Source organism: Salmo salar, unplaced genomic scaffold (genome assembly GCF_965601325.2).
Source record: "Salmo salar unplaced genomic scaffold, fSalSal1 ptg000743l, whole genome shotgun sequence".
NCBI classification, from domain to species: domain Eukaryota; kingdom Metazoa; phylum Chordata; class Actinopteri; order Salmoniformes; family Salmonidae; genus Salmo; species Salmo salar.
In genome coordinates, this window is record NW_027675484.1 from 33,779 (window position 1) to 56,344 (window position 22,566).

At 41.2% G+C, this 22,566-nt stretch overlaps 1 protein-coding gene across 1 annotated transcript; it reads left to right on the top strand.

Annotated features, from left to right (window-relative positions):
• Positions 1–643: 643 nt before the first annotated feature.
• Positions 644–21,442, top strand: LOC145877252 (uncharacterized). The gene is made up of 4 exons (XM_082972553.1): positions 644–996; positions 3,098–3,196; positions 11,354–11,470; positions 12,083–21,442. The coding sequence occupies exon 4, from the start codon at positions 14,293–14,295 to the stop codon at positions 15,670–15,672; it is 1,380 nt and encodes a 459-aa protein (XP_082828679.1). The 5' UTR covers positions 644–996; positions 3,098–3,196; positions 11,354–11,470; positions 12,083–14,292; the 3' UTR covers positions 15,673–21,442.
• Positions 21,443–22,566: the final 1,124 nt, after the last annotated feature.

The window sequence follows — 22,566 nt, forward strand, 5'->3', positions numbered from 1 at the left end:
CTTTCTACCTTCCTCCATGTCTCACTGTTATCTTTCTACCTTCCTCCATGTCTCATATTCACTGTTATCTTTCTACCTTCCTCCATGTCTCACTGTTATCTTTCTACCTTCCCCCATGTCTCATATTCACTGTTATCTTTCTACCTTCCTCCATGTCTCACTGTTATCTTTCTACCTTCCCCCATGTCTCATATTCACTGTTATCTTTCTACCTTCCTCCATGTCTCATATTCACTGTTATCTTTCTACCTTCCCCATGTCTCATATTCACTGTTATCTTTCTACCTTCCCCCATGTCTCATATTCACTGTTATCTTTCTACCTTCCCCCATGTCTCATATTCACTGTTATCTTTCCACCTTCCCCCATGTCTCATATTCACTGTTATCTTTCTACCTTCCTCCATGTCTCATATTCACTGTTATCTTTCTACCGTCATCCATGTGTCATATTCACTGTTATCTTTCAGCCTTCCCAATTCCTTCCCCCAGTTTAGAGATGGCTTTTTGCGGTGTGCAGCATAGTCCTTTAGTCTCTATGGGCCAGTTATTGAGGGCCACAGCATAAGGAAAGAAACTGTTTAGATGGGGGTCATAACATCCAATCACAGAGGTTTACAGCAGCTGACAGTTGTACCATCATTGCTAATAACTTAAACTGCCTTATTCAGATAAAGACAATCTCTGTACAAATGTAGGATCTTAATTTGATCATCCTGTTGCAGGACAACGTTGCTGCAATGCAGTTAATTTTAAACTTGTATTGTATTTGAGATTTAAAAAGGCTTTTGGAGATTGTAATAGAGGCTACTTCCTCTGCAAGAAAACCAGTCGTCCACATCCCGTGACTGAAGTTATGTGATTTCCTCATAGGAAATTAAAAGCGTGTTTGAAGCCTACGCAGTTTCAAAACGGCTGTTGAAACTATCGCAAACATTTGTCAACAACATTAGAAGTGGGATAAATGTGTTGATTTGAAGGAAAGACGGGCAGACTGGTAAGTCTACTGTAGGCTAAATATAACTATTATAAAGTTAGGTTGTGGTCAGACAAAGCTTGAGATATGATCCTTTATCATGCTGACTGACCTGAAGGTCTCTGTAGGAAATGTTGTGAACATATCAGGTCTAGGCAACATGCTCTGGTATTTAGACTGAAAACTGATTTGTAGGTGGTCAGTCCTGCTACTGATAGTTTATGTGAACTGATCTGAACAGGTTTAGACTGGTCATCTATGATATGTAGGTTATATACAGTACATTCTCTGTCCTGCTACTGGTAGGACTATAACATTATGTTGATCTGAACAGGTTTAGACTGGTCATCTATGATATGTAGGTTATATACAGTACATTCTCTGTCCTGCTACTGGACTATAACATTATGTTGATCTGAACAGGTTTAGACTGGTCATCTATGATATGTAGGTTATATACAGTACATTCTCTGTCCTGCTACTGGTAGGACTATAACATTATGTTGATCTGAACAGGTTTAGACTGGTCATCTATGATATGTAGGTTATATACAGTACATTCTCTGTCCTACTTATTATTATTATTATTATTATTGTTGCTGTACTGTCTATAACTACCTTAACAAACAGTGACTTATTATTATTATTATTATTATTATTGTTATTATTATTGTTGCTGTACTGTGTAGAAATACCATAACAAACAGTCACTTATTATTATTAATATTATTATTATTGTTATTATTATTATTATTGTTGTTATTGTTGTTGTACTGTCTATAACTACCTTAACAAACAGTGACTTATTATTATTATTATTATTATTATTATTATTGTTGTTGTTGTTGTTGTTGTTCTGTCTATAACTACCTTAACAAACAGTGACTTATTATTATTTTTGACAGTTACCATGGAGATGAAATGTCACAACTACATGTTCATGTGATGCTTTAAATCACCTGACTGTTTCTATGTCTGTTAGTAAATGTTTTATTTCTCTAAGAGATAATTAATAAATGAGAACAATTGACAGTCAATAATTAGTTGTCACTGTGTTAACCACAACCAACATGCTGGATCTCTGTTTAGTTGTCACTGTGTTAACCACAACCAACATGCTGGATCTCTGTTTAGTTGTCACTGTGTTAACCACAACCAACATGCTGGATCTCTGTTTAGGGGTCACTGTGTTAACCACAAACAACATGCTGGATCTCTGTTTAGTTGTTACTGTGTTAACCACAACCAACATGCTGGATCTCTGTTTAGTTGTCACTGTGTTAACCACAACCAACATGCTGGATCTCTGTTTAGTTGTCACTGTGTTAACCACAACCAACATGCTGGATCTCTGTTTAGTTGTTACTGTGTTAACCACAACCAACATGCTGGATCTCTGTTTAGTTGTCACTGTTAACCACAACCAACATGCTGGATCTCTGTTTAGTTGTCACTGTGTTAATCACAACCAACATGCTGGATCTCTGTTTAGTTGTCACTGTGTTAACCACAACCAACATGCTGGATCTCTGTTTAGTTGTCACTGTGTTAACCACAACCAACATGCTGGATCTCTGTTTAGTTGTCACTGTGTTGACCACAACCAACATGCTGGATCTCTGTTTAGTTGTTACTGTGTTAACCACAACCAACATGCTGGATCTCTGTTTAGTTGTTACTGTGTTAACCACAACCAACATGCTGGATCTCTGTTTAGTTGTCACTGTTAACCACAACCAACATGCTGGATCTCTGTTTAGTTGTTACTGTGTTGACCACAACCAACATGCTGGATCTCTGTTTAGTTGTCACTGTGTTAACCACAACCAACATGCTGGATCTCTGTTTAGTTGTCACTGAGTTAACCACAACCAACATGCTGGATCTCTGTTTAGTTGTCACTGTGTTAACCACAACCAACATGCTGGATCTCTGTTTAGTTGTCACTGTGTTAACCACAACCAACATGCTGGATCTCTGTTTAGTTGTCACTGTGTTAACCACAACCAACATGCTGGATCTCTGTTTAGTTGTCACTGAGTTAACCACAACCAACATGCTGGATCTCTGTTTAGTTGTCACTGTGTTAACCACAACCAACATGCTGGATCTCTGTTTACAGGGGTCCTGTCTCTAAAATGAGTCTCTCTGGGGAGAGAGAGGAGGGGGGCCCTGCCTCGAAAAGGAGTGTCTCTGGGGAACATGGCACCAAATCTAAGAGGTGAGATGACAATTTTTTAAAGAATTTATGAAGAGTTTATACACAAAATGCTATATCCACCATTTTTTCACATTTGTGTTTTTTCATCAGAAATGGAGGCTTATGAGTGTGTAAAATATTACTGTTCTAAGATTTTAAATTCATAGATTTTAGCTTATGACATTTTACTGAGAACATCACAGCAAGATGAAACAAATATTGTTGCATTCTCTAGATTCTGCATTCACCAGATTCTCACATTTCATTTGTGTTATAGAGCCTCACAGTGGAGGTGTCATAATACCCATAACACCTAGCGGTCAAACAGGGAAATGGTTCCAATAGTTTTATAGAGCCCCACAGTGGAGGTGTCATAATACCCATAACACCTAGTGGTCAAACAGGGAAATGGATCCAATAGTTTTATAGAGCCCCGCAGTGGAGGTGTCATAATACCCATAACACCTAGCGGTCAAACAGGGAAATGGTTCCAATAGTTTTATAGAGCCCCACAGTGGAGGTGTCATAGTACCCATAACACCTTGTGGTCAAACAGGGAAATGGTTCCAATAGTTTTATAGAGCCCCACAGTGGAGGTGTTATAATACCCATAACACCTAGCGGTCAAACAGGGAAATGGTTCCAATAGTTTTATAGAGCCCCACAGTGGAGGTGTTATAATACCCATAACACCTAGCGGTCAAACAGGGAAATGGTTCCAATAGTTTTATAGAGCCCCACAGTGGAGGTGTCATAATACCCATAACACCTAGTGGTCAAACAGGGAAATGGTTCCAATAGTTTTATAGAGCCCCACAGTGGAGGTGTTATAATACCCATAACACCTAGCGGTCAAACAGGGAAATGGTTCCAATAGTTTTATAGAGCCCCACAGTGGAGGTGTTATAATACCCATAATACCTAGCAGTCAAACAGGGAAATGGTTCCAATAGTTTTATAGAGCCCCACAGTGGAGGTGTCATAATACCCATAACACCTTGTGGTCAAACAGGGAAATGGTTCCAATAGTTTGATAGAGCCCCACAGTGGAGGTGTCCTAATACCCATAACACCTAGCGGTCAAACAGGGAAATGGTTCCAATAGTTTGATAGAGCCCCACAGTGGAGGTGTCCTAATACCCATAACACCTAGCGGTCAAACAGGGAAATGGATCCAATAGTTTTATAGAGCCCCACAGTGGAGGTGTCATAATACCCATAACACCTAGCGGTCAAACAGGGAAATGGTTCCAATAGTATTTCCAATAAAACACATGAGCTGGCGCACACCCAAAGATTTTTATTTTTTTATGTGGAAGTTCTGACTAATGGCTAATAAACTATAAGCTATAAAAATAAGGAGAGTGGCACACTCCATACAGTGAGGGAAAACAGTATTTGATCCCCTGCTGATTTTGTACATTTGCCCACTGACAAAGAGATGATCAGTCTATCATTTTAATGGTAGGTTTATTTGAACAGTCAAGTAATGCATGGGGAAGAAATGGCACAGCAGCCATTTTGGGAGGGGGTGTGGATGCCCACACACCATAGCAGTCATCTTTTATATAACAACAAAAAAAATCCAGAAAAACGCATGTCAAAAATGTTATAAATTGATTTGCATATTAATGAGAGAAATAAGTATTTGACCCCGTCTCAATCAGAAAGATTTCTGGCTCCCAGGTGTCTTTTATACAGGTAACGAGCTGAGATTAGGAGCACACTCTTAAAGGGAGTGCTCCTAATCTCAGTTTGTTACCTGTATAAAAGACACCTGTCCACAGAAGCAATCAATCAATCAGATTCCAAACTCTCCACCATGGCCAAGACCAAAGAGCTCTCCAAGGATGTCAGGGACAAGATTGTAGACCTACACAAGACTGGAATGGGCTACAAGACCATCGCCAAGCAGCTTGGTGAGAAGGTGACAACAGTTGGTGCGATTATTCGTAAATGGAAGAAACACAAAAGAACTGTCAATATCCCTCGGCCTGGGGCTCCATGCAAGATCTCACCTCGTGGAGTTGCAATGATCATGAGAACGGTGAGGAATCAGCCCAGAACTACATGGGAGGATCTTGTCAATGATCTCAAGGCAGCTGGGACCATAGTCACCAAGAAATCAATTGGTAACACACTACACCGTGAAGGACTGAAATCCTGCAGGGCCCGCAAGGTCCCCCTGCTCAAGAAAGCACCTATACATGCCCGTCTGAAGTTTGCCAATGAACATCTGAATGATTCAGAGGACAACTGGGTGAAAGTGTTGTGGTCAGATGAGACCAAAATGGAGCTCTTTGGCATCAACTCAACTCGCCGTGTTTGGAGGAGGAGGAATGCTGCTTATGACCCCAAGAACACCATCCCCACCGTCAAACATGAAGGTGGAAACATTATGCTTTGGGGGTGTTTTTCTGCTAAGGGGACAGGACAACTTCACCGCATCAAAGGGACGATGGACGGGGCCGTGTACCGTCAAATCTTGGGTAAGAACCTCCTTCCCTCAGCCAGGGCATTGAAAATGGGTTGTGGATGGGTATTCCAGCATGACAATGACCCAAAACACATGGCCAAGGCAACAAAGGAGTGGCACAAGAAGAAGCACATTAAGGTCCTGGAGTGGCCTAGCCAGTCTCCAGACCTTAATCCCATATAAAATCTGTGGATGGAGCTGAAAGTTCGAGTTGCCAAACGTCAAACCTTAATGACTTGGAGAAGATCTGCAAAGAGGAGTGGGACAAAATCCCTCCTGAGATGTGTGCAAACCTGGTGGCCAACTACAAGAAACGTCTGACCTCTGTGATTGCCAACAAGGGTTTTGCCACCAAGTACTAAGTCATGCTTTGCAGAGGGGTCAAATACTTATTTCCCTCATTAAAATGCAAATCAATATACAACATTTTTGACATGCGTTTTTCTGGATTTTTTTGTTGTTATTCTGTCTCTCACTGTTCAAATAAACCTTCCATTAAAATTATAGACTGATAATTTCTTTGCCATTGGGCAAACGTACAAAATCAGCAGGAGATCAAATACTTTTTTCCCTCACTGTAAATCTCTACTTGCACATTCATCTTCTGCACATCAATTACTCCAGTGTTTATTTGGTATATTATAATTACTTCGTCACCATGGTCTATTTATTGCCTTACCTCCTTTATCTTACCTCATTTGCACACACTGTATATATACTTTTTATGCTGTATTATTGACTGTATGTTTGTTTATTCCATGTGTAAATCTGTGTTGTTGTCTGTGTCACACTGCTTTGCCTTTTTCTTGGCCAGGTCTCAGTTGTAAATGAGAACTTGTTCTCAACTAGCCTACCTGGTTAAACAAAGGTGAAATAAATTTAAAAAAATTTAAAAATCTGCCTTGAATAACAGGTTGCCACTGCTCCAAAGCAATTACATGTGGCACAGGAACCACTGACTGGCTGCATGTTTCTATTATTCAGATACCTGCTGGTACCTCTTAACTGGTTAGGACAGCTCATGAGGCTATTATCCAGATACCTGCTGGTACCTCTTAACTGGTTAGGACAGCTCATGAGGTTATTATCCAGATACCTGCTGGTTCCTCTTAACTGGTTAGGACAGCTCATGAGGTTATTATCCAGATACCTGCTGGTACCTCTTAACTGGTTAGGACAGCTCATGAGGTTATTATCCAGATACCTGCTGGTTCCTCTTAACTGGTTAGGACAGCTCATGAGGTTATTATCCAGATACCTGCTGGTACCTCTTAACTGGTTAGGACAGCTCATGAGGCTATTATCCAGATACCTGCTGGTACCTCTTAACTGGTTAGGACAGCTCATGAGGCTATTATCCAGATACCTGCTGGTACCTCTTAACTGGTTAGGACAGCTCATGAGGTTATTATCCAGATACCTGCTGGTACCTCTTAACTGGTTAGGACAGCTCATGAGGTTATTATCCAGATACCTGCTGGTACCTCTTAACTGGTTAGGACAGCTCATGAGGTTATTATCCAGATACCTGCTGGTACCTCTTAACTGGTTAGGACAGCTCATGAGGTTATTATCCAGATACCTGCTGGTACCTCTTAACTGGTTAGGACAGCTCATGAGGTTATTATCCAGATACCTGCTGGTACCTCTTAACTGGTTAGGACAGCTCATGAGGCTATTATCCAGATACCTGCTGAGGTCCTAAATATCTGCCAGTAGATGGGACACAATATTACTAATGTAACCCACTGTAAAGACTGGGTTTAGTTGATTGTGTTGCACTGCTCATGTCTGCGTTCTGGAACTGCCCGCGTCCACGTACGGTGTGGCACCAAGGATATTGTCAGGTTACGTGCAGAGTGGGCTGAGGTGATCTTGGGGAATAACGACGGAGTTCGCTACATTGTTGAGACGCCAAAGTTTATTGTTCAATTAGCTTTTTGCTTTACGGTCAGGGACAGTATGAGTGTAGCCAGATCCTTTTCACTCTCTATCCTTGTTTCATTTTGTGGTTCACTGGATTCGTCCTCATCCTCGAGACGAGGGACAGACGAACGACCTGCTAGCTAGCCAAGCTAGTCAGTACAGCTAGGTAAGCTAGCTACTCTACCAGCAGCATCCTCATTTTTCCTAGCTACCACTACATCATCACTAGCTGCCCGCATTACTTGTGGACCGATGGAGCTCCCTGGTTGTTTCATCCACCAGTTAAATCCCATGGAAGGCTTCCGTCTCTCTCGTTGACGGATGCTGGCTACCTCTGTCCGGTTCTCCTCTCTTCACTAGATGGACGGTAACTTTAGTGTTTAACCCCTCTGTGTCCAATGACCGAAGTTTAAAAAAAAAAATTGTGACGCCTCAAGTAGTCTGGACACATTCCATTTTTAACAATGTTTTTTTTTCTGATAAAACTAGTTCATTGCATCCGCCATGGAGCTCAGTTTCATAATATTACCTTATGTCCCTAGTTATGAAGTTATAGCGAAAAAACCGGCCTTATTTTAGGTCATTTTTCACCCTTCCAGCTCCTATTAGTTTAATTGAGCACTGTGGCACCACCTGACATTCTGAACGTTCTATACCATTGCCCATTGTTCTGCGTCACAATGCCAGCTTCGCTATTGTTATCAATGAGACCTGCCTGCGTTAACATTGTAGGCTGACCTCAAGTATTATTATTAGTATTATTACTAATATTATCACAGCTACTTGGTGCACACTTCACCTGGGTACACGTTGTGGTGACCCACAGTACTAGTGATGGCTGGCGCAAACCGATCAAACGTTAAGCATTTTCTGGTCATAGTTAACCAATTTTGTTTTCAGAAAAATGTATACAACCTAAACAGAACACATGTCCCTGCCCTCTTTTTCAAGATGTGGCCGATTTATACAGACATAATAAAAAATGTAATTAAGATATAACACTTTTTTTGAGGAGTTATTGTTTCTGAATGGCTACTGGGTAATTTGATATGCATCGAAATCTTCGTTTGTAGGCATTGAATTGAGCAAATGCTGCACAGGTTCACTGAGTTACAACCCAAATGGATAGGTCTAGCTCATTGATTTGTAGATCTGACGCAGTTGAGCCTTGCAAGTGTGGTGAATGAGTTATGTAGTACCCACAGAAGACCACAGGGAGGAGCTAGAGAGCTATAAACCCATAACGTTTTTAGCCTTAAAACCCTTAAACCTAACAATCAATCTAATGTATTTATGAAGCCCTTTTTACATCAGCAGATGTCACAAAGTGCTGTACAGAAATTCTAACCCTACGTATTACCTATTTTAGCCTTAACCCCTAATCCTGTGTATTACCTATTTTAGCCTTAACCCCTAACCCTAATTCTAGGGTAGGGTAGCCTAGAACACTTTTAGAAACTATTTTAGTAATAATATTATGTTAGTAAATACAAGTATAGTACCAAACAGCATGTTGATTATTTTGTTAATCAAACCTGTCTAAGCCTTTTGCTGTTTTTATTTTGTTATTCGTTTTTTTCTAATATCTATTATTGCAAGGCACACAACAAGCCACATGTGTTTTTATTTTTCAAATGTGGTTTGAACTGGGAGACCTAGTAACCTCTTTGTGAATGTCCAGCAATTGGCGTGGGATAGACAGGGCAGGTTTGAGACTAATCTAAGGAATTAACAATGTTTTTTTTTCTTCTCAGGTGTCTCACTAATGTCTGTCTATGAATGACTGACTTTTAATTGGTAAATATTTCCAATAGATGGCAGCATAAGACCACGAAGCATCAGTTATAGGCTACAAGCAGCAATATGATTGACATAAAATAGCATGCAACCACAGACTATATGTCCCATGATTTTCTAAAATGGTCACTCATTACTTTAGTTAGCTATATATCTCCTTGAGCTGACTTCATGCGCGAGAAGGCATCGCGGGTTGATGCTGGTTGATGAATTTGACAATGAATGTACTGGGAAAATACATTCTTCTCAACTAGAGGTGACGGAATTAATGTTCAGGCTTATTGATAATCGTTATATTAATGAAGTATAATTTCAAACATGAGCATAAAAACAGGTAATAATAAACATGAATCATCATTATATTACTAAACAGTAATCTGTTAAATGCTTTTTCAGTCCTTCCTCTTGTGTTAGCAGTGTGGAAAGGGACAGAAAGAAGCGTGGGGAGTGGTGGTGTATCCAGGGAGAACTAAACTAATCTTCTGATAAGTCATTCGTGGTGTTATGCTGCCATCTAATGAAATGATTTAGAAACTGCAGTAATATTGAATAATGTGTAATTCCTTACTAAAGTAGTAATTTCTCAGAATTGCAAAATTGAATATTTTCTAGTTAATTTTACAACTTACAACCATAAAATAACAATTTATTGCATAATAAACAATGAAACTGACGAAACCAAAAACATAATATATTTAGTTAATTATATATATGAAAAACTATTTATTAGATGGGAGACATTATCAGCCAAAGTAACAGCCCTGTAGACAAAGAAGAGCTCTCCAGTAGGTACCAAAACATTCAAAGGCCATTTTCTCAAAAGTGAGGTTACAAGTTCATCAACGTTCAAAGAAGAATTACTTTCCCATTGTTCATCAACTGTTTTGTATGATATACCATTTTCTAGCCCTGAGTCTCTACTTTTATCCAGTGTAAAAAACACATTTGAAAATGTTTCTAAAATAAGACCGAATCGTGCCGGGCGGTTACATTTGACTGTGTTAAACCTAGCAGTACTACTGATTTCTCTGAGAGTGAGGCAGATATATATTATTACTGTATAAAACCTAGCAGTACTACTGATTTCTCTGAGAGAGAGGCAGATATATATTATTACTGTGTTAAACCTAGCAGTACTACTGATTTCTCTGAGAGGCAGATATATATTATTACTGTATAAAACCTCACAGTACTACTGATTTCTCTGAGAGTGAGGCAGATATATATTATTACTGTATAAAACCTAGCAGTACTACTGATTTCTCTGAGAGTGAGGCAGATATATATTATTACTGTATAAAACCTAGCAGTACTACTGATTTCTCTGAGAGTGAGGCAGATATATATTATTACTGTGTAAAACCTAGCAGTACTACTGATTTCTCTGAGAGTGAGGCAGATATATATTATTACTGTATAAAACCTAGCAGTACTACTGATTTCTCTGAGAGTGAGGCAGATATATATTATTACTGTGTAAAACCTAGCAGTACTACTGATTTCTCTGAGAGTGAGGCAGATATATATTATTACTATGTAAAACCTAGCAGTACTACTGATTTCTCTGAGAGTGAGGCAGATATATATTATTACTGTATTAAACCTAGCAGTACTACTGATTTCTCTGAGAGTGAGGCAGATATATATTATTACTATGTAAAACCTAGCAGTACTACTGATTTCTCTGAGAGTGAGGCAGATATATAGCATTGAGCAAAGAAAACATTTGACTCTCTAAAATGAAACCGTCATGTGATAGTTTATAAACAAATTCATGTCTGTCATTGAACAACACCATGTCATAATTAGATAGTGAAAAACACACCAATCTCTTTCATAATTTCTTTAAACAATAAAAGCTCATTTACCAACATTTCTGTAAAGTGATATGTTGCGTTTTGGAATGAAACTCTTCTTATGTTTCCCATCTGAGATCAGAGTAGATGAGAGATGTAATGTTTGTCTCTGTTGTGTTGAAGACCAATCAAGCAGGAGAGACCAGCCTCCCCTGTTCCCAGCTGTGTGTCCATGAAGAGTGACCAGTCTATGGATCCTCTTATATACTTTAGAGAGGGAGACTTTTCTACTGAACAAAGGTAAGAAGAACTCATGGGTCATGGTCAGTGAGTTAAACACCACTGTCTCTAGTCATTTCTCCTCTCCCATTTTCACATTCCTTTTTGTTGTTTTCATAATCCGTAGGCTAATCCTTCTGTCCATTTTCATAGTCCTAAAACAATATTAAACAAACACAACGTTCCCTCCCTGTGTGTGTGTGTGTGTGAAAGTGTGTGTGTTTGCACTCCCTGGACAAGGAAATGAAATCTCTATCCTGATTGCCTAGTCACTTTTGCCACTACCTACATGTACATATTACCTCAATTATAGTCTCATTATTACCTCAACTACCTGGTACCCCTGCACATTGACTCAGTACCTGTACTCCTTATAGTCTCATTATTACCTCAACTACCTGGTACCCCTGCACATTGACTCAGTACTGGTACTCCTTATAGTCTCATTATTACCTCAACTACCTGGTACCCCTGCACATTGACTCAGTACTGGTACTCCTTATAGTCTCATTATTACGTCAACTACCTGGTACCCCTGCACATTGACTCAGTACTGGTACTCCTTATAGTCTCATTATTACCTCAACTACCTGGTACCCCTGCACATTGACTCAGTACTGGTACTCCTTATAGCCTCATTCAACGGCTCAGACACGAGAGGTATGTGGCAGGGTCTACAGTCAATCACGGACTACAAAAGAAAAACCAGCCCCGTCGCTGATCACGATGCCTTGCTCCCAGACAGACTAAACAGCTTTTTTACTCACCTTGAGGACAACACAGCGCCACTGACACGGCCCGCTACCAAAAACTGCGGGCTCTCCTTCATCGTAGCCAACGTGAGTAAAACATTTAAACGTGTTAACCCTCGCAAGGCTGCAGGCCCAGACGGCATTCCCGGCCACGTCCTCAGAGCATGCGCAGACCAGCTGGCTGGTGTGTTTACGGACATATTCAATCTCTCCCTATCCCAGTCTGCTGTCCCCACATGCTTCAAGAGGGCCACCATTATTCCTGTTCCCAAGAAAGCTAAGGTAACTGAGCTAAATGACTACTGCCCTGTAGCACTCACTTCTGTCATCATGAAGTGCTTTGAGAGACTAGTCAAGGACCATATCACCTGTCACCCTAGACCCACTCCAATTTGCTTACCGACCCAATAGGTCCACAGACGACGCAATCGCCATCACACTGCACACTGCCCTAACCCATCTGGACAAGAGGAATACCTATGTAAGAATGCTGTTCATTGATTGCAGCTCAGCATTTAACACCATAGTACCCTACAAACTCGTCATTAAGCTCGAGACCCTGGGTCTCGACCCCGCCCTGTGCAACTGGGTCCTGGACTTCCTGACGGGCCGCCCCCAGGTGGTGAAGGTATGTAACAACATCTCCACCCCGCTGACCCTCAACACTGGGGCACCACAAGGGTGCGTTCTCAGCCCTCTCCTGTACTCCCTGTTCACCCACGACTGCGTGGCCATGCACGCCTCCAACTCAATCATCAAGTTTGCAGACGACACTACAGTGGTAGGCTTGATTATCAACAACGACAAGACGGCCTACAGGGAGGAGGTGAGGGCCCTCGGAGTGTGGTGTCAGGAAAATAACCTCGCACTTAATGTCAACAAGGAGATGATCGTGGACTTCAGGAAACAGCAGAGGGAGCAGCCCCCTATCTACATTGATGGGACAGTAGTGGAGAGGGTGGAGAGTTTTAAGTTCCTAGGCGTACACATCACGGACAAACTGAAATGGTCCGGCAGCTGCTCCGCCCATAACCGTAAGGCTCTCCAGAGGGAAGTGAGGTCTGTGTGTGTGGCTGTTACCAACATACTGACTCAACTCAAGCCACTTTAATAATAAAAAATTGATGTATTCAATTCATCACTAGCCACTTTATATTATATAATGTTTACTTACCCTACATTACTCATCTCATATGTATATACTGTACGCTATACCATCTACTGCATCTTGCCATCTTGATGTAATTTAGCACTAGCCACTTTCAACAATGCCTCTTTATATGTTTTCATACCCTACATTACTCATCTCATATGTATATACTGTACTCTATACCATCTACTGCATCTTGCTGTCATGTCCTGGCCAGTATAAGGGTTAATTGTCATTGTAGTTTGGTCAGGACGTGGCAGAGGGTATTTGTTTTATGTGGTTCGGGGTGGTGTTTTGGTAAAAGGGCGTTTGATTTAGTATTTCCGGGTTTTTGGTTTATGGTCTATGTTTATATATTTCTATGTGGAGTCTAGTGAGTGTGTTTCTATGGTTGATTAATTGGGGTTGGGACTCTCAATTGAAGGCAGGTGTTTTCTCTTTGCCTTTGATTGAGAGTCCCATATATTAGGGTGTGTTTGTCATTTGTGGGAGATTGTTTCTTGTCTAGCGTATGTGAGCCTGAGAAGACTGTCTATATCGTGAGTTTGTTTTGTTATTTTGTATGTTCATTTTGAGTCTAATAAATGTTCAAGATGAGCCAAAACAATTCTGCTGCATATTGGTCCTCCTTTTCCGACGATGATTTCGCCATATCGTCTGACGACGACGAAATCCCTGACAGAATCTCCCACCAAACCAGGACCAAGCAGCAGAGGAAGGAGCAGAGGGATTTTGAATTGGACAAACGGGAGAGATGGACATGGGAGCAAGTTATGGCCGGAGAGGGCCCATGGAGAATGGCTGGTAAGGACCGGGAACGTTTCCGAGGAACACGACTGGCGTTGAAGCACGAGAGGCACCCCCAATAATTTTTTTGGGGGGGGCACACGGGTAGTTTGGCTAGGCCTAGGAAGAGCCGGAAGCTAGCTACCCGTGGTTATATGGAGGAGCGTATGAGGTGGAGGGCGCCATGTTTCGCTGAAGAGCGCAATATCTCACCCATACGCACGCACAGTCCGGTGCGCGTTATTCCAGCCCCTCGCAGGTGCCGTGCTAGAGTGAGCATCCAGCCTGGTAGGAGGATGCCTGCGCAGCGCATCTGGTCGCCGGTACGCCTCCGAGGACCAGGCTACCCAACTCCCGCTCTACGCACGGCTACCATCAGGCCCCTGCACAGCCCAGTCCGCCCTGTACAAGCACCCCGCTCATACAGGGCTACTAGTTCCATCCAGCCAGGACAGGTTGTGCAGGAGGTAAGATCAAGACCGCCTGTGCGCCTCCATAGCCCGGTGTTTCCAGTTCCTGTCTCTCGTGCGGACCCGGAAGTGCGTCAGCCCAGTCCGACTCGTCCTGTTCCCGCTCCCCGCACTAGCCTGGAGGTACGTGTTCCCAGTCTGGTAAGTCCAGTACCAGCACCACGCACCAGGCTTCAAGTGCGTCATCCCAGTCCGACGTCGCCAGGGCTGCCCGTCAGTCAAGAGTCGCCAGAGCTGCCCGTCAGTCAAGAGTCGCCAGAGCTGCCCGTCAGTCAAGAGTCGCCAGAGCCGCCCGTCAGTCAGGAGTCGCCAGAGCTGCCCGTCAGTCAAGAGTCGCCAGAGCCGCCCGTCAGTCAAGAGTCGCCAGAGCTGCCCGTCAGTCCGGAGTCGCCAGAGCTGCCCGTCAGTCAAGAGTCGCCAGACCGCCCGCCAGTCAAGAGCCACCAGAGCCACCCACTAGTCAGGAGCTGCCAGAGTGGCCGGAGATGCCAGAGTGGCCAGACTGCCCGGAGATGCCAGAGTGGCCAGACTGCCCAGAGATGCCAGTGGCCAGACTGCCCGGAGATGCCAGAGTGGCCAGACTGCCCGGAGATGCCAGAGTGGCCAGACTGCCCGGCGATGCCAGAGTGGCCAGACTGCCCGGAGATGCCAGAGTGGCCAGACTGCCCAGAGATGCCAGAGTGGCCAGACTGCCCGGAGCTGCCAGAGTGGCCAGACTGCCCGGAGATGCCAGAGTGGCCAGACTGCCCAGAGATGCCAGAGTGGCCAGACTGCCCGGAGCTGCCAGAGTGGCCAGACTGCCCGGAGCTGCCAGACTGCCCCATCGGCCCAGAGTCTGCCGATTACGAAGAACCAAGGGAGTCGAGCAGCAACCCTGAACTGAGTAAGCCTGACAATCCAGAACTTAAAATGATTAACTGTTCAATTAATGAGTCTGTATACAGGGTGGAGAGGAGGAGGTCTGCCCAGGATCCAGAGCAAGGGGAGTCTGCCTACGGTCCGAGGCTGATCGGGGTCGGCACTCTGGAGGACAATAGGCCGGAGCCTGAACCACCACTTGCATAGGTGGGTTGGGGAGGGGGGGTGTAGCACAAGTGCCATCAGTGACGGCAGCCACCCTCCCTTCCCTCCCTTTACTTTAGGGGGATTTTTGTTGTTGTTTGGGGTTTTTGTTTTTCTTGAGGTGCTTCCGGGGTTAGCACCTTTAGGGGGGGGGGGGGGTACTGTCACGTCCTGGCCAGTATAAGGGTTAATTGTCATTGTAGTTTGGTCAGGACGTGGCAGAGGGTATTTGTTTTATGTGGTTCGGGGTGGTGTTTTGGTAAAAGGGCGTTTGATTTAGTATTTCCGGGTTTTTGGTTTATGGTCTATGTTTATATATTTCTATGTGGAGTCTAGTGAGTGTGTTTCTATGTTTGGTTAATTGGGGTTGGGACTCTCAATTGAAGGCAGGTGTTTTCTCTTTGCCTTTGATTGAGAGTTCCATATATTAGGGTGTGTTTGTCATTTGTGGGAGATTGTTTCTTGTCTAGCGTATGTGAGCCTGAGAAGACTGTCTATATCGTGAGTTTGTTTTGTTATTTTGTATGTTAATTTTGAGTCTAATAAATGTTCAAGATGAGCCAAAACAATTCTGCTGCATATTGGTCCTCCTTTTCCGACGATGCTTTCAACGTTAATAACAATGTTTTTTTTTAAACAGCTCAGAGATTTAACAATGCTCCTGCGAATATTCAAATTATTAACTTTTCCTTAAAATGCATTTGGGAAACCAGACCCTGAATAAAAACATCTGCTAAATGACTAAAATGTCAAATGTAAATGTTTTACAAACTGATCTCATATTTCTGTATTGGATTATTATATTTAAATGTTTTAATATTGATGTCACAAGTGTATCATTTGTACAGTTCTTTATTAAAAATGTAGTTATTTGTTACATTTCACTTTGTAAAACTTAGCAGTACTACTTATTTCTCTGAGTGTGAGGCAGATATATAGTATTACTGTATAAAACCTAGCAGTACTACTGATTTCTCTGAAAGTGAGGCAGATATATATTATTACTGTGTTAAACCTAGCAATACTACTGATTTCTCTGAGAGAGAGGCAGATATATATTATTACTGTGTAAAACCTAGCAGTACTACCGATTTCTCTGAGAGTGAGGCAGATATATAGCATTTTGCAAAAAAAAACATTTGACTCTGAAATGAAACCATCAAGTGATAGATTTTAAACTAATACATGTCTGTCATTGAATAATCCAATGCCATGATTAGATAGTGAAAAATCACACCAATCTCTTTCATAATATCTTTAAACAATAAAAGCTAATTTACGAACATTTCTGAAAAGTTATATATAGCGTTTTGGAATAAAACTCTTCTTATGTTTCCCATCTGAGCTCAGAGCAGATGAGAGATGAAATGTTTGTCTCTGTTGTGTTGAAGTCCAATCAAGCAGGAGACACCAGCCTCCCCTGTTCCCAGCTGTGTGTCCATGAAGAGTGACCAGTCTATGTATCTACCTATATCCTTTAGAGAGGGAGACTTTTCTACTGAACAAAGGTAAGAAGAACTCATGGGTCATGGTCAGTGAGTTAAACAACACTGTCTCTAGTCATTTCTCCTCTCCCATTTTCCCATTTCTTTTTGTTGTTTTCATAATCCGTAGGCTAATCTTTTTTTCCATTTTCATAGTCCTTAAACAATATTAAACAAACACAACATTCCCTCCGTGTGTGTGTGTGTGCACTCCCTGGATGAGGAGATGTAATCTCTATCCTGATTGCCTAGTCACTTTTACCCCTACCTACATGTACACTACCGTTCAAAAGTTTGGAGTCACTTAGTAATGTCCATATTTTCGAAAGAAAAGTAAAAAAATGTGTCCATTAAAATAACATCAAATTGATCAGAAATACAGTGTACACATTGTTAACTTCTCTAGGGTAGGGAGCAGTATTTTGACGTCCGGATGAAAGGCATGCCCAAATTAAACTGCCTGCTACTCAGGCTCAGAAGGTAGGAAATGCATAGTATTAGTAGATTTGGATAGAAAACACTCTGAAGTTTCTAAAACTGTTTGAATGATGTCAGTGAGTATAACAGAACTCATATGGCAGGCAAAAACCTGAGAAAAATCCACCCAGGAAGTGGGAAATCTGAGGGTTGTAGTTTTTTCAAGTGATTGCCTATTGCCTACACAGTGACTTAGGGTTAATTTTGCACTTCCTAAGGCGTCCACTAGATGTCATCAGTCTTTAGAACGTTGTTTCATGCTTCTACTGTGAATATTGAGTCAGATGAGTGACGAAATGACATGAGCTCAGAGGTGCGCTCTCACGTGAGTGTGAGCTGTGTTCCTTTTCTTTTCTGAAGACATTGGAATTGTCCGGTTGGAATATTACTGAAGATTTATGTTAAAAACATCCTAAAGATTGATGCTATACATCATTTGACATATTTCTACGAACGTAAATAGAACTTCTTTTTACTTTTCTTCGTGACTTTTTTGCGCGCTTCCTGCATTTGGAGGAGTGGACTGAACGCGCGAACAAAAAGGAGGTATTTGCACATAAATGAAGAACTTTATCGAACAAAACAAACATTTATTGTGGACCTGGGATTCCTGGGAGTGCATTCTGATGAAGATCATCAAAGGTAAGGGAATATTTATAATATTATTTCTGAGTTTTATTGACTCCACAAAATGGCGGGTTTGGTTTCGTGTCTGAACGCCGTACTCAGATTATTGCAAAGTGTGTTTTCTTGTAAAGTTTTTTTGAAATCTGACACAGTGGTTGCATTAAGGAGAAGTGTATCTATAATTCTTTGAATAACAGTTTAATATTTTATCGACGTTTATGATGAGTATTTCTGTAAATTGATGTGCTCATTCACCAGAAGTTTTGGGACATTTCTGAACATTACACGCCAATGTAATATGGGGTTTTTGGATATAAATATGAACTTCATCGAGGAAAACATACATGTATTGTGTAACATGAAGTCCTATGAGTGCCATCTGATGAAGATCATCAAAGGTTAGTGATTAATTTTAGCTGTATTTCTGGTTTTTGTGACGCCTCCCCTTGCTTGGAAAATGGCTGTGTGGTTTTTCTTGTCTAGGTGCTGTCCTAACATAATCTAATGCTATGCTTTCGCCGTAAAGCCTTTTTGATATCGGACACTGTGGTTGGATTAACGAGAAGTTTATCTTTAAAATGGGATATAATAGTTGTATGTTTGAGAAATTTGAATTATGAGATTTTTGTTGTTTTGAGTTTGGCGCCCTGCTATTTCACTGGCTGTTGAATAGTGTGTCCCGCAGTTGGGACAGTCACGTCCCACATACCCAAGAGGTTAATGACTATTGTAGCTGGAAAACACTGATTTTTTATGGAATATCTACATAGGCGTACAGAGGCCCATTATCAGCAACCATCACTCCTGTGTTCCAATGGCACGTTGTGTTCGCTAATCCAAGTTTATAATTTTAAAAGGGTAATTGATCATTAGAAAATCCTTTTGCAATTATGTTAGCACAGCTGAAAACTGTTGTTCTGATTAAAGAAGCAATAAAACTGGCCTTCTTTAGACTAATTGAGTATCTAGAACATTAGTATTTGTGGGTTTGTTTACAGGCTCAAAATGGCCAGAAACAAAGTACTTTCTTCTGAAACTCATCAATCTATTCTTGTTCTTAGAAAGTAAGGCTATTCCATGCGAGTAATTGCTAAGAAACTGAAGATCTCATACAACACTGTGTACTACTCCCTTCACAGAACAGCGCAAACTGGCTCTAACCAGAATAGACAGAGGAGTGGGAGGCCCCGATGCACAACTGAGCATGAGGACAAGTACATCAGAGTGTCTAGTTTGAGAAACAGACGCCTCACAAGTCCTCAACTGGTAGCTTCATTGAATAGTAACCACAAACCACCAGTCTCAACGTCTCGCCTTCTAGGCAGAGTTCCTCTGTCCAGTGTCTGTGTTCTTTTGCCCATCTTAATATTTAAATTTTTTTGGCAAGTCTGAGATATGGCTTTTTCTTTACAACTCTGCCTAGAAGGCCAGCATCCCGGAGTTGCCTCTTCACTGTTGACGTTGAGACTGGTGTTTTGAGGGTAAAGTAAAGTATAAAATAAAAATTATTAAATTAAATAATAAAGTAAGAATTTCTGAACAATAATTGATTCTACTGGACAGAGTAAGAGAATAAATACCTGGAATAAGATATTACTAGTTAGTAGAACTGTTTCTTGAGCTGACTTGCTGACAGCAGTTTTCAAAGTGGAAACTAATCAGTAGGTCTACATGTTATCAGTAAAACGTCTGGTAAAGATGGTGGAGGAGCTTTTACATTATATAGTTTTATGTTTATCTCAGGGTTTCTCAATCCTTTTGTTCTTACCAGCACTTACACACCGGATTCAACTAATCATCAAATATATATTTGAAGATAGATTTAAGGCATCATTAAAACCTTTTGGGTTTGTAGGCCTGTTTACAATTATTAAAGTCCTACAGTAATTCATATTTTGGAGGAAAAAAACACAGCTAAACTTGGTTACGAGTAAATTATATGTTTAGCAAAAATAACATAAGAAGGACTATAATAAAAAAACTGAAGCAAGATTCGGTACAATGTCATGATTTGCTGCTGTCGCATGCAACTGACTGTTACCTCTGGTTACTGTTGTAAATGCCTCTGGGTTTAGAACTCTGTGTCTCAGTGCCCTGCGACAGTGGGAAGTTCGTTTTGCATGGCCCGGTGCTACAGGTGAGTGGAGTTTTATTTTAAGGCACAATGGAATGGTCTAAAATGCGTAAACTCTGCGCACCCGGGGAGCCGGGCAATGCAAAACGAATTCACCCAGTGACCGTTACTTTATTTCCTTATATGAAACTGAAAGTAACTTTGTAGCCCACGCAGTTACAAAATGTCTGTTGAAACTGTGGCTCATATGTCTCTAGAACGTTAGAACAGTGGTGGAAAAAGTACTCAATTCTCATACTGGAGTTAAAGTAAAGATACCTTAATAGAAAATGACTCAATTAAAAGTGAAAGTCACCCAGTAAAATACTTCTTCAGTAGAAGTCTAAAAGTATTTGGTTTAAAATATAATTAAGTATCAAAAGTAAATGTAATTGCTAAAATATACTTAAGCATCAAAAGTAAAAGTAAAGTAGTGATCATTTAAAAATCATTTTATTAAGCAAACCAGACGGCACAATTTTCTTGTTATTTTAATTTACGGATAGCCAGGGTCACACTCCAACACTCAGACATCATTTAAAAATGAAGCATTTGTGTTTAGTGAGTCCTCCAGGTCAGAGGCAGTAATGACCAGGGATGTTCTCTGTTTAGTGAGTCCTCCAGATCAGAGGCAGTAGGGATGACCAGGGATGTTCTCTGTTTAGTGAGTCCTCCAGATCAGAGGCAGTAGGGATGACCAGGGATGTTCTCTGTTTAGTGAGTCCTCCAGATCAGAGGCAGTAGGGATGTTCTCTTGATAAGTGTTCAAATTGGACCGTTTTCTGTCCTGCTAAGCATTCAACATGTAACGAGTACTTTTGGGTGTCAGGGAAAATGTATGGAGTAAAAAGTACATCATTTTCTTCATGAATGTAGTGAAGTAAAAGAGAAAGTTGTTAAAAATATATTTCTCAAAGAGATAATGAATGAATGAGAACAATTGACATTCAAGAATTAGTCACTGTGTTAACCACAACCAACATGCTGGATCTCTGTTTAGTTGTCACTGTGTTAACCACAACCAACATGCTGGATCTCTGTTTAGTTGTCACTGTGTTAACCACAACCAACATGCTGGATCTCTGTTTAGTTGTTACTGTGTTAACCACAACCAACATGCTGGATCTCTGTTTAGTTGTCACTGTGTTAACCACAACCAACATGCTGGATCTCTGTTTAGGACGTCACTGTGTTAACCACAACCAACATGCTGGATCTCTGTTTAGTTGTTACTGTGTTAACCACAACCAACATGCTGGATCTCTGTTTAGGGGTCAGTTCTCTAAAATGAGTCTCCCTGGGGAGAGAGAGGAGGGGGGTCCTGCCTCTAAAATGAGTCTCTCTGGGGAGAGAGAGGAGGGGGGCCCTGCCTCTAAAATGAGTCTCTCTGGCGAGAGAGAGAAGGGGGGCCCTGCCTCCAAAATGCATCTCTCTGGCGGACATAACACCAAAGCTAAGAGGTAAGATGACAATTTTATGAATAATTAACTAAGTTTATTTCCTAAATAAATAGCTATCTTAAGGTGAATGCAGTTACTGTAAATCTCTCTGGATAAGAGCATCTGCTAAATCAGGGGTTCTCAATCCGGGGTCTGCGGAGGTACTGCAGGGGTTCTGCAGGAAGCGCGGGGAGTGGTGGTGTATCCAGGGAGAAAACTAAACTAATATTCTGAAATGTCATTGTGGTCTTATGTTCCCATCTATTGGAATTATTTAGCAACTGCAGTAGTGCTGAAAAAATGTGTTATTCCTTACTAAAGTAGTAATTACTGAGAATTACTAGTTAATTTTATCACTTACAATCATAAAATAACAACTTATACATAACAAACAATTAAACTGACATAAACCAAAATCACTATATATGTAGTTATTTAGTTAATGACCAAATTGAGCCGGTCGGTCACATTTGAGAGTGAGGGAGATATATAGCATTTTGCATAAAAAAAAAGATTTTTGTCTCTCTGAAATGAAACCATCAAGTGATAGATTTGAAACAAATCCTTGTCTGTGAGAGATGTAATAATTTATACATAATTTCTTTAAACAATAAAAGCTCATTTCTGTAAAGTGATATGTTGCGTTTTGGAACTCTTCTTATGTTCCCCATCTGAGATCAGAGTAGATGAGAGATGTAATGTTTGTCTCTGTTGTGTTGAAGACCAATCAAGCAGGAGAGACCAGCCTCCCCTGTTC

What these genes read in the sequence shown, in the direction of transcription:
- LOC145877252 (XM_082972553.1), top strand. Translation starts at nt 14,293, where the DNA reads ATGGAGGAGCGTATGAGGTGGAGGGCGCCATGTTTCGCTGAAGAGCGC.